At 42.6% G+C, this 15,736-nt stretch overlaps 1 protein-coding gene across 5 annotated transcripts in view; it reads left to right on the top strand.

Moving 5' to 3' along the window:
* Positions 1 to 15,736, top strand: part of KCNMA1 (potassium calcium-activated channel subfamily M alpha 1) — a 731,687-nt gene that overhangs the window by 588,264 nt on the left and 127,687 nt on the right. For all 5 annotated transcript variants that reach the window (XM_047073026.1, XM_047073024.1, XM_047073023.1 and 2 more), the window contains 2 exons: positions 6,198 to 6,284; positions 12,473 to 12,549. In XM_047073026.1, the coding sequence (XP_046928982.1) occupies positions 6,198 to 6,284; positions 12,473 to 12,549 (164 nt within the window). The remainder of the gene's footprint in view (positions 1 to 6,197; positions 6,285 to 12,472; positions 12,550 to 15,736) is intronic.

Raw genomic sequence — 15,736 nt, 5'->3', positions numbered from 1 at the left:
GGGGTTTCTGTAGGCTGTGCCCTAACACAGCCTGTAAACTGCAGGGCAGTTGTACTTTTGAAAGAAGAAACAATTAGTTCAAGCAAAGTGCCAGCCAATAGCTATCATATATGACCATGGATGGTCAAAGAGGCCACCTACCAGTGGCCTGATTTATCTGGGCACAGCATGAACTGAAGTCTTACATGGTTCTGATTCCCTTGCTGTAGTTAATGAAGTCCCATTAGCTTGCTAGACACAGATATAATTATCATGTTATCAAGTACAAACTATATTCTCATGTGAGTGATAATTTTGTAATTGCTCAGGGAATGGTACATTACACCTACCAAAAACTGAGGGGTGGGGTGGAGAAATACAGACCTATCATATTTATCCACAATGGATAAAAGATTCCTTTAAAAAATAGGGTTCAGTTGAGCTATTCATCATTGGTTGTCTCCAAAAACAGCAAACAAGTAAAGTTGATGATGATTGAAGAAGGAATAAGTAGATGTTTCCTAGTTGTTATCCCTAAGTGGTGGAGAAAAAGAATAAATCATGTTGCCTCATCAAGCCCCGATTCTCCAACCTGACTGAAGTTCAGCAAGACCTACACAATGAAATGCATTGTAGCTTGAGCCCTGGAGTTCCCCTTCCGGAGGAATCTGGGAGGAATATTTCTCTGTTGAACAAAGCCCTGCTAGCCAGTTCCGTGTTTTTGCATTTTAGTTGAGAAACACATATTTTGGTTCTAAGTGAGTGGTGTTTTCAATGTTGAAATTAATTGCTCCTATGCCTCAAGTGGCTAGCTGTTTATATATTTGTACACGTACATTTTTGTACTTAGTGCGTCTGGGAGATTGTTCGCTTATTTGCCAACCCCCTAGTAAAGGTGTGGTCACTCCTTTGGTAGGGCTGACTAATAAGAATCACATCTTGGTCTTTGAAAGAACAGCTATGGCTACCTTTATCCTTCTAGGAGAGGGAAAGGAACACTTTTTGAACTGAGACCAATGGTTTATATTTTTCATTCATTCCACCAGTAGTTGAAAAGTATCTATTGCATACAGGGCTTTAAGCTGGCTACTATGAGAAACTTATTTACAAAAGCAAATAAAACATGATCATGCTTTTCACCCCTTTATTCAACTATGGGTTTCCCACAGAAAATATATATTTGTTTCACATGTGGGAAAGGAACCAAAGAATCGGTCTAGATACAAAACTAGTCTGAGGGCAAAAGAAAAAGGGAGCGAGCAAGAATCCTCCGGGGAGGAGCTACATAAGCCCTTTGCCTCCAGCTGCCACTGAATGTTTTCTGTTGAAATTCGCAAGGTCATAGAAGAAAGAGGGTAATTTATAGGTTCCTTGAAATGAGGGAAAGTCCACCCTTGCCAAGAAGATATCCCTATTGGAATTCTGCTAATTGATATATAGACTTTTTCTTAGAGATTTTCTTGATTCTTCACATGACACATTTTGAAGTTTATCTCTGATAAGCTAGTGAATTAGACAGAATTGGAACCAGAGACTGATTTAACGTGATGCATGGGGAGGGAGACTTCTGGCAGGTCATTAGAACAAAACAAACTTAATGTTGGCTATTCTTTTTAAGAGATCAAAGACCTTTGGAAAGATTTACATATTCCCAGTAGGAGGTCAATAACATATTCTGAGGGTAGTAGGCACTTTACTGGGAAAAAAAATTACTTCTGTCTAGGATCCTTATCTTTTTATATTTTCAAAAAGAGGAGGATTAACATTTTATTTAAATTTTCTAGATATGGAATGTGGATAGAAGACTTAATGTCTACCATATTAAAGAGAGTAACGTATTTCCTCAAAGAGTCTTTGAAACGTTGAACCCTTACATAGGGAGTATTACAAGCAGTGGCCCCCTGGAACAAGGGACACAAGCTTCTCTATCAAAACCTTAAATGTATGAGTGGAATCCAACACAATGAACATTCATATGTATCTAGATTTCTTTCTTTCGTTATTCTCAAGATCTAGGCTCATTCTTTCAATTCCCACCCAGAAGGCTTCCTTAGCCTGATCTGGATAGCTGCAAAGGTGAGCATACAGCCTCACACATGATTTAGAGAGTTGATTCAAAGCCTCTTATTCACGTCCAAAAGAAAACACACAGTCAGTGATGTCCTTGGAACTACACAAGGCTTGAGGAACAGAGAGCTACTCCACTCTGCAACCAAAAGTCAGTCCAAATTAGTCTGTCACCAGATGTTGTATGGGGATATAATGTTTTGGATCCTGCAGTCAGTTAAAAAGGTCTTTCAAATGCTATTAGGGTGCCTCCTGGTAGCTTATTAGCACCAAGGACAAAATGGAGAGCTGAGACAATGTGAGAGATTATTTGCTGCTCCTTTAGTTGTTTTCATAGCCTTGCTTACTATTAATAGTGACCTTGCGTTCAGGATCTACCATGTGGCAGTCACTCAGCACATAGTATATACTTTATTTATTTATTTATTTTTTTTTTTATTTTTTTTCAATATATGAAATTTATTGTCAAATTGGTTTCCATACAACACCCAGTGCTCATCCCAAAAGGTGCCCTCCTCAATAACCATCACCCACCCTCCCCTCCCTCCCACCCCCCATCAACCCTCATTTTGTCCTCAGTTTTTAATAGTCTCCTATGCTTTGGCTCTCTCCCATTCTAACCTCTTTTTTTTTTTTTTCCCTTCCCCTCCCCCATGGGTTTCTGTTAAGTTTCTAAGGATCCACATAAGAGTGAAAACATATGGTATCTGTCTTTCTCTGTATGGCTTATTTCACTTAGCATCACACTCTCCAGTTCCATCCACGTTGCTACAAAAGGCCATATTTCATTCTTTCTCATTGCCATGTAGTATTCCATTGTGTATATAAACCACAATTTCTTTATCCATTCATCAGTTGATGGACATTTAAGCTCTTTCCATAATTTGGCTATTGTTGAGAGTGCTGCTATAAACATTGGGGTACAGGTGCCCCTATGCATCAGTACTCCTGTATCCCTTGGGTAAATTCCTAGCAGTGCTATTGCTGGGTCATAGGGTAGGTCTATTTTTAATTTTCTGAGGAACCTCCACACTGCTTTCCAGAGCGGCTGCACCAATTTGCATTCCCACCAACAGTGCAAGAGGGTTCCTGTTTCTCCACATCCTCTCCAGCATCTAATACTTTAATTCTCTTAGTGACACTGTAAGCTACAGATTATTCACTCCATTTCATAGATGAGGAGAGTGAGGCTTAGTGGCACCCAGGGTCTGAACTCACAGGCCCGACACATGTACCTGCTTGCTTAACCAGCATCGGCGCTGAAACAGATTTGAACACAAATCTGCTTTACATCAGTGCCCCACATCTTTCTTCTCTGCCACGCTAATTTGACTAAAGCAGCCTTGAAAGCTGTAATAAATGATCTCAACCCACAGTGTCTGGAATGACAATCCCAAATTCTCATCGTAAGCCAATTCTTGTTCACTGTTGATAAAGAACAGAGGAAATGAGAAGAAACTTTTCATTGATAGGAACCTTGCTATCACTGTTGTCCCACCATGACACAGTGGGCTTGATCACTGGAGTGCAATTAATGAAGCACATAATGTAAAAAAGAGTTCTGTGCAAAGCTTGTTGTGCACATAGGTGTCACCAAGACATTGATGAGTGTCAAATTTCCTCTTTTGAATTGTATCATTGAAATCATGATAGGATTTTTTTTTCCTCAGAAGCTTTTTTTACACTCTTATATAAATACATATCAAAATGTAGATTTTTCCAACTTTAAGGAATTAGCTTCTTTTTTAAAGTTTATTTATTTTGATAGAGAGAAGGGGGGGGGCAGGGAGGGGCAGAGAGACAAGGAGAGAGAGACAATCTCAAGCAGGCTTTGCACTGTCAGCTCAGAGCCTGATGTGGGGCTCAGACTCACAAACCATGAGATCATGACCTGAGCCAAAATCAAGAGTCAGCTGCTTAACTGACTGAGCCACCCAGGTTCCCTGAAATTAGCTTCTTTAGTCACTAGAAGTACCTAGAATTTTTCATGTGTGTCCTTATGCATTATTCTGGAATGTACAGTTCTTCACTCTGTAACTTTATCTCTTTATGAACAGGATATTTTGATAAGGAGCCCTGTGTTCCATTCCATTAGACCAGCTAAAGAGAATCTGATAATTCCATTAAAGATGAAATATACTTTTGTCTTTTTTGCAATAATAAATAATACGAGTAACAATAAACCAATATGCAGTGAGCCTTCTGTGCATTATCTTGCTTAATCCTCTGAAGAAAGACTATCATTATCATCATGCCCATCTTGTAGGTGAGGATATGAGTCTGAGGGAGATTTAGTAACTTGCCTAAAGTCAGACAGCTACTAAATGGTTGATGCTGGAATTTGGGCCCAATTTCTTTCTTTTTTTTTTTTTTAATATATGAAATTTATTGTCAAATTGGTTTCCATACAACACCCAGTGCTCATCCCAAAATTGGGCCCAATTTCTGATTGCAGAGCCAGGGCATATGAGAACTGCCTTGTAGCAAAGGGGTCAGAAAGTGTGCAGAATCCAGAATTCTGCCCTTCTAAGACATCACATTTAATTGGCTTTGAAAAAGGAATCCATCTAAACTGTATAAGCTCTGACCCTTTCCCCCTGATGATCATGAGAAGTCAGAGGGCTGTTGAACCAATGTAAAGAATTGGCAGAGGGGTAATTAGGAGGTGCCTGTACAGTGCCACTGTCCATTGCAAGCTGTTGCTGTTAGTGTGGCCTGCTGCTTCCTGATTTGTGAAGAATGTCATTGTTGCCTGTAGTTCTAGGACAGAACAGTCCAATCATCCTGGTCTCTTGCTATTATTCAGTGTTAATGACAGTGATGACACAGGATTGGTTTCCTTCTGTCAGGTCTCGTTATGGGTAATAGTGGATGTTCTTGTGACCACAAACAATTATTTTGCAATAATGATCCACTCTGGGTCCTCCCAACAGAACGAAAGTTCACCTGGTCCTTCCTGTATTGCTACAGACACATCACCCTGTTGTCCACAGCGCCTTTCTGGAATTGTTTTGCCAGCAGTAAAAAATTTCCATGTTAATTACCATCCTCCATTTTGGTTATTTTAGACAGTTGAGGACTTCCTTTAGCTGGATTCCAAACATCTTTTACCTTAAAGCCAGCTTTTCAGATCAGAGAATACCTCTGTTGTATCTATTGCTACATTCAGAGGGTCTGAATTCTGTGTCCATTAAGCCCAAAGCCTCATCTTAGTCTGTTTGTAATACATTTCTGTATTCTGCTCTTGATCAGGAGAAAATTTAACTTGTTTGTTTCACCCATTTATTAGATTGGGATGCATGTATCTCTTTTGTCAGTCCAAACACAACTTGGTCAGCTAATCTATTTATAACACTTTGAAATAGAACAGTGTATATTTAAGTGTATACTTCCCTGCAAGGGGAAGTTTTTTTTAAGGCATAATTTGCATGTTGTTTTCTAATTACAATTTGCCCCAATCAGGATGTACTAGACACACACTTTATTCAAACACTCCCATGCATTCTGGTAAAAGCAGACTGGAATCATTTCCAACTGCTGGCATTTTTCTTTTTCCCCATTCAGGTAGATCCAATTCTTTCTACATAAGGCTGCACGTGGAATCCACTTCCATGTCTTTACCGATGTCGTGCAGATGTTATGTTTGCTTCTGCATTGGTTACAGGTGTCGTGTACCATTCCTGGCAGTAATACATGTATATATGTATGTTTCTGGATGCATATAGGGGTCCCATTAATGCTCTGCCATGTAATGGAAAATTGGTGTAGCAATAGGTTTAATAGACCAATCACATTCAATGTTGACCATCAACAGAAGTTTCCAAGGGGCAACATTATTAGGAACTTTGCTTCAGATGAGAAGCCCATGATGGCAACCCCATTATACATGCCCAGCCCTAAAACCTAGATGTGCTTTGATTTCTGCAACTGGGAGTATGCCAGCCTGGGAATTGAGAATCAGAGCTTTATGATGGCATTATCCAATTAAATGTTTGGGACTCTGGACATCAAGCTCTAGACAACATCTTTGGGAAAATCATTAGACTAGTGGGCCCCCTATAAAATTAACAGTACAGTGTAGCCTTCAAGGTTTTATTCAGAACATGAACTCACAACTGTATCTTCTTTGTTTGTTTTTGTTCACTGAGCAGTATATTAATTAATCCTGGAAACCATCTTAAGATCCAAGAAGGTACTTTAGGATTTTTCATCGCAAGTGATGCCAAAGAAGTTAAAAGGTAAGAGTTTATGTTCATCTGTCTTCCTTTCTGGTCCAGCCACATACGTCTTGATCCACCACAATGGGCATAATTTCAGTATGTATAGGGCCCTAACCCCTAAACTTCTTAACATGCCTGTGGGTATCAATGGTGCTTCATCTTAAGAAAAGGAGACTGTGCTTTCAAATGCTTCCATGAGCTCCTCTTCACATCATTGATTCCACATCTTTCAACTGGAATAATAACAGTTTAGAACTAGGAGGGCTTTGGTAACCATTCCTTCATTTTCCAAGGGAGGAAAGTGAGTCCCAGAGAGCTGAAGTGATTGTTCGAGATCATCCAGATTCTTGATGACCCAGAACAACATAACACAGGACAACTGGTTCCTTGTCTAGTACTCTTTACCTAGTATCATCCAGGAAAATTTACTTGAGATTTATCAGCTTTCCACTTTAAGTGCCGAATGGAATCTCAAAAGGTTTGGATTAATTTCAGATGAAATACTAAACTGGCTGTATTTCTGTTTGTGGGCTACTAGGTAAGTAGGCAAGGTTGTCAGGTTCAATTCTTAGGCCTCTGTAGGTACAGCCCACGATTTCATTGACCTCGGTGTTTTACGACACTTTTATCAGTATCCTTAAACCTGTTTAAACAGCTGGGAATCATAGGGCTCTTTGGAGAACACCATGGAATATCATTATATTTGCTTCTATCCTTGATCTATGAAAAATTTATGAGCAGAAGATGTGACTCGAATGGCCAGACAGGTCACTCACTCTAACAATAATGTTACACAAACTATTTAAAATAGATTATTACTTGTGAAGGTCTGTAATTATTTATGTAAGCCTATTGTTTTCATTTAATGAGCTTCCACTCAAAGCCAGGCCTGTGTTAGGTATTCTACATTCTTAATTGTTAGTCCTCAAAATAACTTCGTAAGGTAAGTCTTCTAAAACCCTCAGGGCTTTGGTCTCCTCATTGGTCAAGTTGAGATAAATGATTTATCCGAGGTTATAAAGCACAGAAGCAAGTGGCAGTGCCCAGATGGGAAGTGGTCTTTCCTTTTCCAAAACCCACACTTTCTACCAAATTTAATGAAACTAGCAAATTCTTATGTAGAGTTTAATATGTGCCAGCACTGTTCTATGGACCAGGTACCCCAAGTATTGATGAACTCATTTCATCCTCTCAACAACCTTATGAGATAGGTATCATTACTATTTCCATTTTACACATGAGGAAACTGGGGTGCTGATTGGGTAACCAATACCCAAAGCCCTACTGCTTGTGGGTAGTAAAGCCAGTATGTCCAGTGCCAGAGCTTACGCTCTTAATTATTCGTCATGATGTGAGCCTGGCATGCCGAGCACAGAACTATATTTGATAACTGATGTCTATTACTTTCTGCCTCTTCACCCACTCCTACAGTCTAGCCATACTATTTATGAAAGATTTTAGGAGGAAAAATGGGATGGGGAAGCAAAAAAACAAAAACAAAAATTCTTTAAACTGAGCTCTCTAATGGCTTAAATTTACGTCTACAAGTTGGGAAAGAATTGCCATTATTCAGATGGGGACAGGAAAACCTCATCCAGTTCATGGATCCTGACTGTTCTTCAGGAGTACCTCAAGAACTGGGTTCACCTGAGAGAGGAGAGGGGGCTGGTGAACAGGACTGAAGTACCCCTGCCCACATCCCCCCGGAAGAGAAGGCTGTGCTCACATCCAGAATGTGAGACACAGAAGCAGCATCTCAACACCACGTATGGGGGGTGGGGGGCTGGGGAGCACAGCGACACCATAGATCACGTGTACCTCCCAGATAGCAAATATAATGTGAAGCTCCCATTTGTGTAATTCTATTTCCTATTGCATCTCTTGCTAATGAATGTCACAAATACCAGGCAGTCCAAAAAACAAATTACCTCCTATATTAGGGAGTGCAATATGTCTCATTTCAGTGCTTTATGGTGTTCACAAATACATGCTGACACAATCAGCAACAACAGCAGCCTGTAATTTTCCGTGGTGTGTGATGTGTCGGAGCAAATGCTGTCAGTTAGGGGACTTCAAACAGATGAAGACGGCAGAAAACCACAGAAAGGGCCTTGGAGATTTGAATGAAACTAAACAAGTTTTGTAAAAATGGAAAAGTTGATTATGACGATCCAGTATTGAGTATGCACCCTCTCCTACAAAAAAGCCACAAAAGAAGTTAATGGATTTTTAGCTCACAGAAACTTTCAGATGCAGTGTTTTAGGAACAGAGCAGTGAAACCACCATTCCAGCCTTAGGCCACTTTGGGATGGGCATTCGATCACTTGTCCACTGCTCCTTGCCACTGAGTATTTTCCTTTTTAAATAATGTTGGCACATAGTCTTTGATGTCGGGGTCACAAAATGGTGCCTCGTTGACTCGGTGTGGCTTGCAGACAGGCTTCATTTGATTCATAATTTTAACAAATAAATTATTTGCCAAGCAGAAGACACCATCATCCTTATTTAAAAATCCTTATTTCTGGTTTCCCCTGAAAAACTTGCAGATCTGGCATTACTTGGCTGCATTCTCATACTCATTCATGCATCAAAGGTCACTCACTTTCTAGAACACTCTGTACCAGGTGCCAGGGAAGCAGAGGTGAACAATGAAGTCCTTGCCCTCATGGACTCATGTTCTAGGGAGGAGAGAATTACGGTTTTGTTTATTCATGGTACATTAATCAAAGAATTAGTGCAGCCAGGTCACGGATTTGGATTGTGCGCAAGTGAAGGCTGCTTGGAAGGAGTGACATTTGAGCAGAGGTGGAGGTGATGGGAAAGAGTCCATCATACAGACATGGGAAAGGAAGAGGAGACAAAGTAGGGACAGTTTTGTTGTGTGTAGGGAGCTGAGGGAAGGAAAGTGTGTCTGAAGGAGTAGTATGGGGAGATGAGGTAAGAGAAAAAGGCAGGGCTGACTCCCATAGGACTTGATATGTATGGGTCAGGTTGTTATAAAATGGAGTCACTGATGGCTTTAAGCTGGGAGTGATGTAGTCTGATTTACATCATTGAAAGGTCTTTCCTCTCCATTATAGAGAATGGGATGTGGGGCAACAGGAGTGGGAGGCCCAACAGATGGAGATACTGCATAGAGTAGGTGAAGATAAGCTTGGGTAAAACTGGTGAGTGGAGGTACAGAGAAGGGAGACCAGTTCAGAATATATTTTAGAGAGTCTATATATAGGACCCGCTGGTAAACTGCATATAAGAAATGAGGGGAAAAAGAGGAATCAAGAATGGAGCCTAGATTGGGAGCCGATGAAATTGGGTGGGTGCTGGCTTCCCACTTTACTGAGACTGGATTTAGCTGGAAGAGGAGCAAGTTTGGGATGTAGGAAATTAAGAATTCTATTTGGCTATGTTAAGTAGACAGTCAGCTCTAAGATTCTGGAGTTTGGGGGGAAGATGAAAGCTGGAGGTGTCATTTTGGGTGCTATATCAGGGAGGGTCCTGGCCAGAAACAGGTGACACACCTAAATGAGAAAAGGGAGGAGAGTTTTATGAAGGGAACATAAAAAGTTGTGGGCAGAGGGTTAAGGAGAACCAGTAAGGGATGCAAAAGCACCCTGGAGCTGGCAACAGAGTGGAGCCACTCTCAGCCCTAGATCTGCAGAATCAAGGGGAAGGAGAGTTATCAGAACCTGGAGAGAGAGGCTGTAGTGTAGGAAAGGCCACTTGGCAGGAGCTGAGTCCTCTGCAATATAGAGATGTGGCCACCACCATTTCATGGCCCTGCAGGGAGGAATTCCTCTCTTCCCATCCTCCAGTTTCCAGCTGGCTCCTCCCATTGGCTAAACACAACAGGAAAGCAGAGGACAAGGAGACCCTGAAGATCAGCCTTGCAGGGTGTGGATCCGGTCTTCTTGATGATGTGTGTGTCAAGGTCACCAACACAGGGCCACTTGGGGAAGGGGTGGATGAGCAGGAGAGGAAGTGGGGAGGAGAGCAGAGAAGGTTGAGGTGGAAGGAGGGGATATGGAGTAGATCCTGAGGTGTGTGAAGAGGCCCCTGGCGTCCGTGGCCATGGATTTGAAGTGAGATTAGTCAACACAGTTGTGTTTCCGTTCCTCAGTTCGGCTGCTCAGGTGCAGGTGTGCAGTAGGGTGGGTGCTTTGCCAGGTGAGTGTGAGAGAGGCAGAGGTGAGTGGAGAAGACAGTGGTGCTCTCAAAGAAGTTGCACTTGGCAAAACTCAGCTGGAGCTTAGCTACGGTGCTCCCTCTGGTTGGGAGATATGTCTCCAGGTCACAGACCAGAGACCACCCCTCCCAACCTGGCCCCATCTCAGTCATTAGCTTTACCTGTTTGGCCCCCATGGGGCCACTTTCAGAATCCACTTTGAATTTGTGAAGTCATCAACTTTATCTTCTCAACAGTCCACTCAGGCTCAGCACGGTTTCATCATTTCAGCAGTAGAGATGTGTTTAAGACCATGGAGTTTAGGACTAGACTGTGTGGACTTGAATCCTGGCTCTGTGAGACCTTGGGCAGGTCAGATAACCTCCCTGTGCTTAAGTTTCCTGTACACTCTGTAAAACAGAGATAATAATCATGACTCCTTCAAAGGATTGTTTAAGGATCCAATTCATTGATACTTATAAATGTTTAGAATAGTGCTTGGCCTATAGCCTTGCCCTACAAATGTCTGTTATCATTGTTATCATTATTATTATGTATAGGAGCATCAGATAGGGAGAGAAAATGGCCAAAGGATGTGGACACAAAAAGACTTCCTCCTTTCCTGTCATTGCCTTTTCAAGGCAGGTCACCATTGATTGGCTTCTTAGCCACATGCCACTTGCAGGGCAAACAATCAGCTGCCTTTTTTCTTTTTCCTTTTTTCACAACATGGATGAAAACTGGCATTTAGGGAAATAGTGAGTGAGATGCTGGGGTGGAAAGAGCACTGGGCTTGGATTTAGAAGTTGACCAACCCCAGCACAGGATACCTTTGGGCAGGTCGTGACAACCTCCTCATTTTACAGATGAGGACACTGAGTCCTGGGGACTTCCAAGATCTCTTCCAGATCCCACATTGGTTTTCAGCTGGTGTCAATCACGTGTGCAAATCCTGTGAAAAACATAAAAAGGAACCTGGGAATTGAATCGCCAAGAATTGTGTTTCTTTATAGTCTTGGTCAAGGGAAGACTGTGTTATCCCTGCCATTCAATTTCACGTTGGGAGTGGTAAAACCAGGGATTTTGTTAGCTCCCATATCCGGAAGCTTGTAAGGCTGTTCCAGTGAATTTTGTCCCAGTAATCCCCCGTCCTGAAAAGATGTAGGCCTCCAGTGCTGTTCTTCTAGGTCCTATGCATTCTATACTTGAATGATCTTGGTTTGTCGCTTGTCTGGACACAACCAATGTGCTTTATAATCACAACTTGACACTTAAGTCAGATGAGGAGATTTTCTTGTTGATTGCTGCCTCTGGGTATCCAGCCCCATAGTGCCTTCTGCCCACCCCATTCCAGTGCTCGGTTGGGCTATGCTTCACCGTGAGAAGCAAACCTCCATTTATTTTGTGTTCTCGGGGCCGAGAGTATGGGAGTTGATCATTCCAGCTTGGGAGCAAAGTATGGGCTATGAAATGCCAGAAGAAATTTGACAGAGGACCCCCTTGACTCATCACTTTTGTATTTCCCCCTCCACCTTCCTCCTTAACCTCTCTCACTTTGAAAAGAAATATCCTTTCAGAGGGGCAAGGCTAATGATTTTATTTGACTGTGGAACTTTATCTTGGCTCTCCCTTCAATAAATATCTGACCAGACGGCAAGGGTTTCGGAGATCCATTCCACTTCCCCACCAAGGGCCTGGGGCTGGTTGCCTACATGCTTTGATGAGCAGCCCTGAAGGCTGTGCTCAAAAAACGAAGGATGAGCAGGCAGATGTAGGGGGTCACCTCAGCAGCCATTCACCCCGTTCCTGTTCAAAGGAAGGTTTATTAAAAGAAGCACGAACTCCAATTGCAGAGTCCTGTGTTTGAAATAAGAGGTCTTGCAACAAACATTTCCGTCTGTAAAAGTCTAAACCTTTCAAAAGATGAAAGGAAATTAGTGCTGGCGTGTTTCATTAATTTGGCACCACGGTGGAGGAAATGTGGTATTCATTTCATTCGGGTGGATTATGAAATGTGTCAGTTTTTCCATTCTCTTTCTCCAGGGCATTTTTTTACTGCAAGGCCTGTCATGATGACATCACAGATCCCAAAAGAATAAAAAAATGTGGCTGCAAACGGCGTAAGTAGTGTTTCTTTCCCCCTTCCCTCCCTCTTTCCTTTTCCCCAAATTTGTTTCCCTTCTCCTTTTCCTAGTAAAGAAACACTAAACATCAAGAGGTTTCTTGGATATGTTTATGTTTCGCCCAGCAGTTTAAAGAGACATGGAATAAATACTTGTCCTCGCTTTATTAGAGCAAGGATGAAAAATCACCACCATCAACACCTTTGAGTGAACCTAGTGCCTAATCCCCACCTCTGGACCTTAATGGGATGCCGAGGTGCTTGTGCCCACTTGAACATACTCAGTACAATATATGAGAAGGAGGACTGCTAAGACCATGGAAGAGGGAGTATTTTTTTGCATAATGATTTCCACTGGATGGGGGGCCACCAAGTGTAAACATGGGGACTAGGGCTGAAAGGGAAACCGAATCTGAGGACTGTGTCTCCCAAATGGGAGCTGCTGCAAGGTTTGATACCAAAGTCCAGAGTTTTCACTTGTGGTACCCTCCAGCTGGCTCAGGAAGAGAATTTGACCATGACCAATCAGCTTTGTTTGCCATTGCTCCAATAACCAACCTCAAACTCCATTGCTCCTTGGGGTAGACTAGATTGGTCTCCATAGCTTCTGGCATATCCTGTCTCACATCTCTTCCAAAGCAGCTTGCCAGTGTGACCTCTTGAGAAAGATATGGTAAGTCAGGAACGTTGGGTCGTGAGCTCTCCAGAAACCAGGACCTAAAGTGGATTTGCCTTGGGAAGGCCATGCCTTTTGCAGTAATCATGTTGCATTGCCTAATAGAAATTGTTCATGGCCGTAAAGAAAACAATAATAATGATGCCTTCCTTCCTATGGTGATTTAATGTTTTCAGAGCTCCTTATTTATGATCATTATTTTCTTTGATCCTCACCATAACCCTGGGTAATTGTCAAGGGATGTTATTAATTCCATTTTACAAAAAGAGGAAACTAAGGCTCCAAGTTTAGTGGGAGGATGAGATTGCTAAGAGTCACACAGACCCAACAGATCAGGGCTCAGGCTCACACAAAAGCCTCTTGATGCTGTGCGCTCAGTGCCCTAATCACATCTGCAAGAGAGAAGGGCAAGACAATGACCTTGACTCTGATGAGTAGAAGCACAGTTATGAAAGATTGCTCCATAAAATACTTTTTTCACAAGCAGAAACCAGATAGAAGAGCACTATTCCTGGGATAGGCCAACCAAAGAGGGGGCTTTTTTTTCACTACACTCCTAAAGGGGACACAGTAATGTAAACCAGTAAGATATAAATATCATTCTGCTGGAGCACGAAGACACTCGAGCTCTTAGGCAAATACCCAGGGGAGCACTCTTGGTCGAGAGCAGATTCTGTAGACATCCTCTGAGGCTGGTTCCCAAGTTTGGGGCAGTTGAGGCCCACTGTTTTGCTTTTTCCATGGCCCTGTTCCCCCTCGCTCTGACACCTTACTAAGATGAGTATTTATTGATGTCTCAGACAAAGAGATCCAGACAAAAGTCTAGAGGTCTAAGGATTCTCTGATTCTGACAACTTAACAGGAAGAGCATCTAAGGCTGTTTGTAGGTCCAGAACAAACCCACCTCACTTCCAGTCCCCTGGACTCCATGATACAAAAGGCCCTCCTTACCAGGCCATGCATCCCAGCATGGTTGGTCGTGAACACAAAAACACAGCTCAGCTGACCAGGCATCCCTCAGATTTTTTCCATCAGAGGAACATGTATCCCAAGGTGGAAGTAAATGAGAACAACAAATACAAAATGGTTAACTCCATTGTAAGGAAACTTTTGTAGTAGAGGAGGTTGGGAAATGCAGGAGAGTGTCAAGGCCAATAATCCAGAACCAGATAATCTGTCAAAGAACCTGGTTCCACGGGGCATCGCTAAAAGTTACTTATTGATTAGGCATCCACATATTTTTGAGTACTTTCTTTGTGCCAGGTACATGCTTGGTGCCAGGGATGGAGGGGTGAACAAGATAACATCGCTGTTCTTCTGAAGCCTTCACAGTAGTACACGGAGACAAACAGTGATCATAGAAACCATTAAATAGATTCAGGTAGAGTCAAATGCTATGAAGAGAGAGGAGACTGCCTGAGGGTACGGGGAACCTTGTAGGGACGCTGCTTTAGCCAGAAAGCCTCCCTTGGGAGGTGACATTGAAGCTGAGACCCTGTCGAGGTTAGTAGAAGAGCAAGGGCAAAGGTCAAGAGGCAGGAATAAGTTTGAAGCGCTGAAGGAAGGCAGGAAGGAAGGAAGGACGGAAGGAAGGCAGACCAGTGGGGCTGGTGGGGCTGGGGAGAGAGCAGAATGAAATGAGTTCAGAGAGGAAGACAGGGGCCATGAGGAGAAACCTGGGTTTTAGTCCTGTAACAGATATAGCCTTTGGAAGATTTTGAGCAAGAACTCAATAGCATCAGTTTCTATATTAGATGACCTCCATGGTGACTGGACAGAGAGTAGACTCTAAGAAGGCGAGGGTAGAAGGCAGAATGATGGAGAGAAAGTGTCTCTGATCCCTGCTCTGATACTGGAATGTTCCTCATAGGCACTGCAGTGGAACTCAGCAGAAAGTTTTTTAAGTCCCTAGAAATGAGGATTTGGCCTCTAGGTTATTTTTCCACCCTGGTTCCAGGCAAGCACCCAGCAGCTGACTTTTAACTTCATCCTGGAGGGAGAGCCACATAACTGTTTGAAATAATTTTATTCTCTTCATTCCCCTTAAAGCTGGTTCCAGCTAGTGAAGGGTGTGATCTCTCACCATGCACGGCATGGATTGCTTCAGAAATACTGCCTCTGAGCTGAGCCAGCATGACAGGGGTCTTGCCCCTGTCTCTCTGTACCCCCTTCCCTCTTGGGCTCATCTCATAGAGGCCCCTGGCTGTGAGGTTAATGTTTGATAACGATCAAAATTGTCCAAATATTGTTCTTCCTAATTAAAAGACCATAGCCGCCTGTGTTACAGAGGGCAGGATGCAGATGTGTATGTGTAAGGAGTGGTCAGAATAAAGTGAACTATTGAACATGGACCTCCCCATGCATACCAGGCAAGTCAGGAAATTGGAGAAGATAGGTTTTGGTTGCAAAGAAACTTTCAAGAGAAGGAGCTAAGGTTGTGAATAATGCATCGGGGATGAGGGTGGGGGTGGGGTGGGGGTGGTTCCTGTGCCTTTGAATGCACATTGCC

Source organism: Lynx rufus, unplaced genomic scaffold, assembly GCF_022079265.1.
Source record: "Lynx rufus isolate CCGP_SWC_20201006 ecotype Redwood Valley unplaced genomic scaffold, mLynRuf1.p SCAF_11, whole genome shotgun sequence".
Lineage (NCBI taxonomy): Eukaryota > Metazoa > Chordata > Mammalia > Carnivora > Felidae > Lynx > Lynx rufus.
The sequence above is the reverse complement of the archived record's forward strand: the minus strand, read 5'-3'. Positions and strand labels throughout refer to the sequence as shown.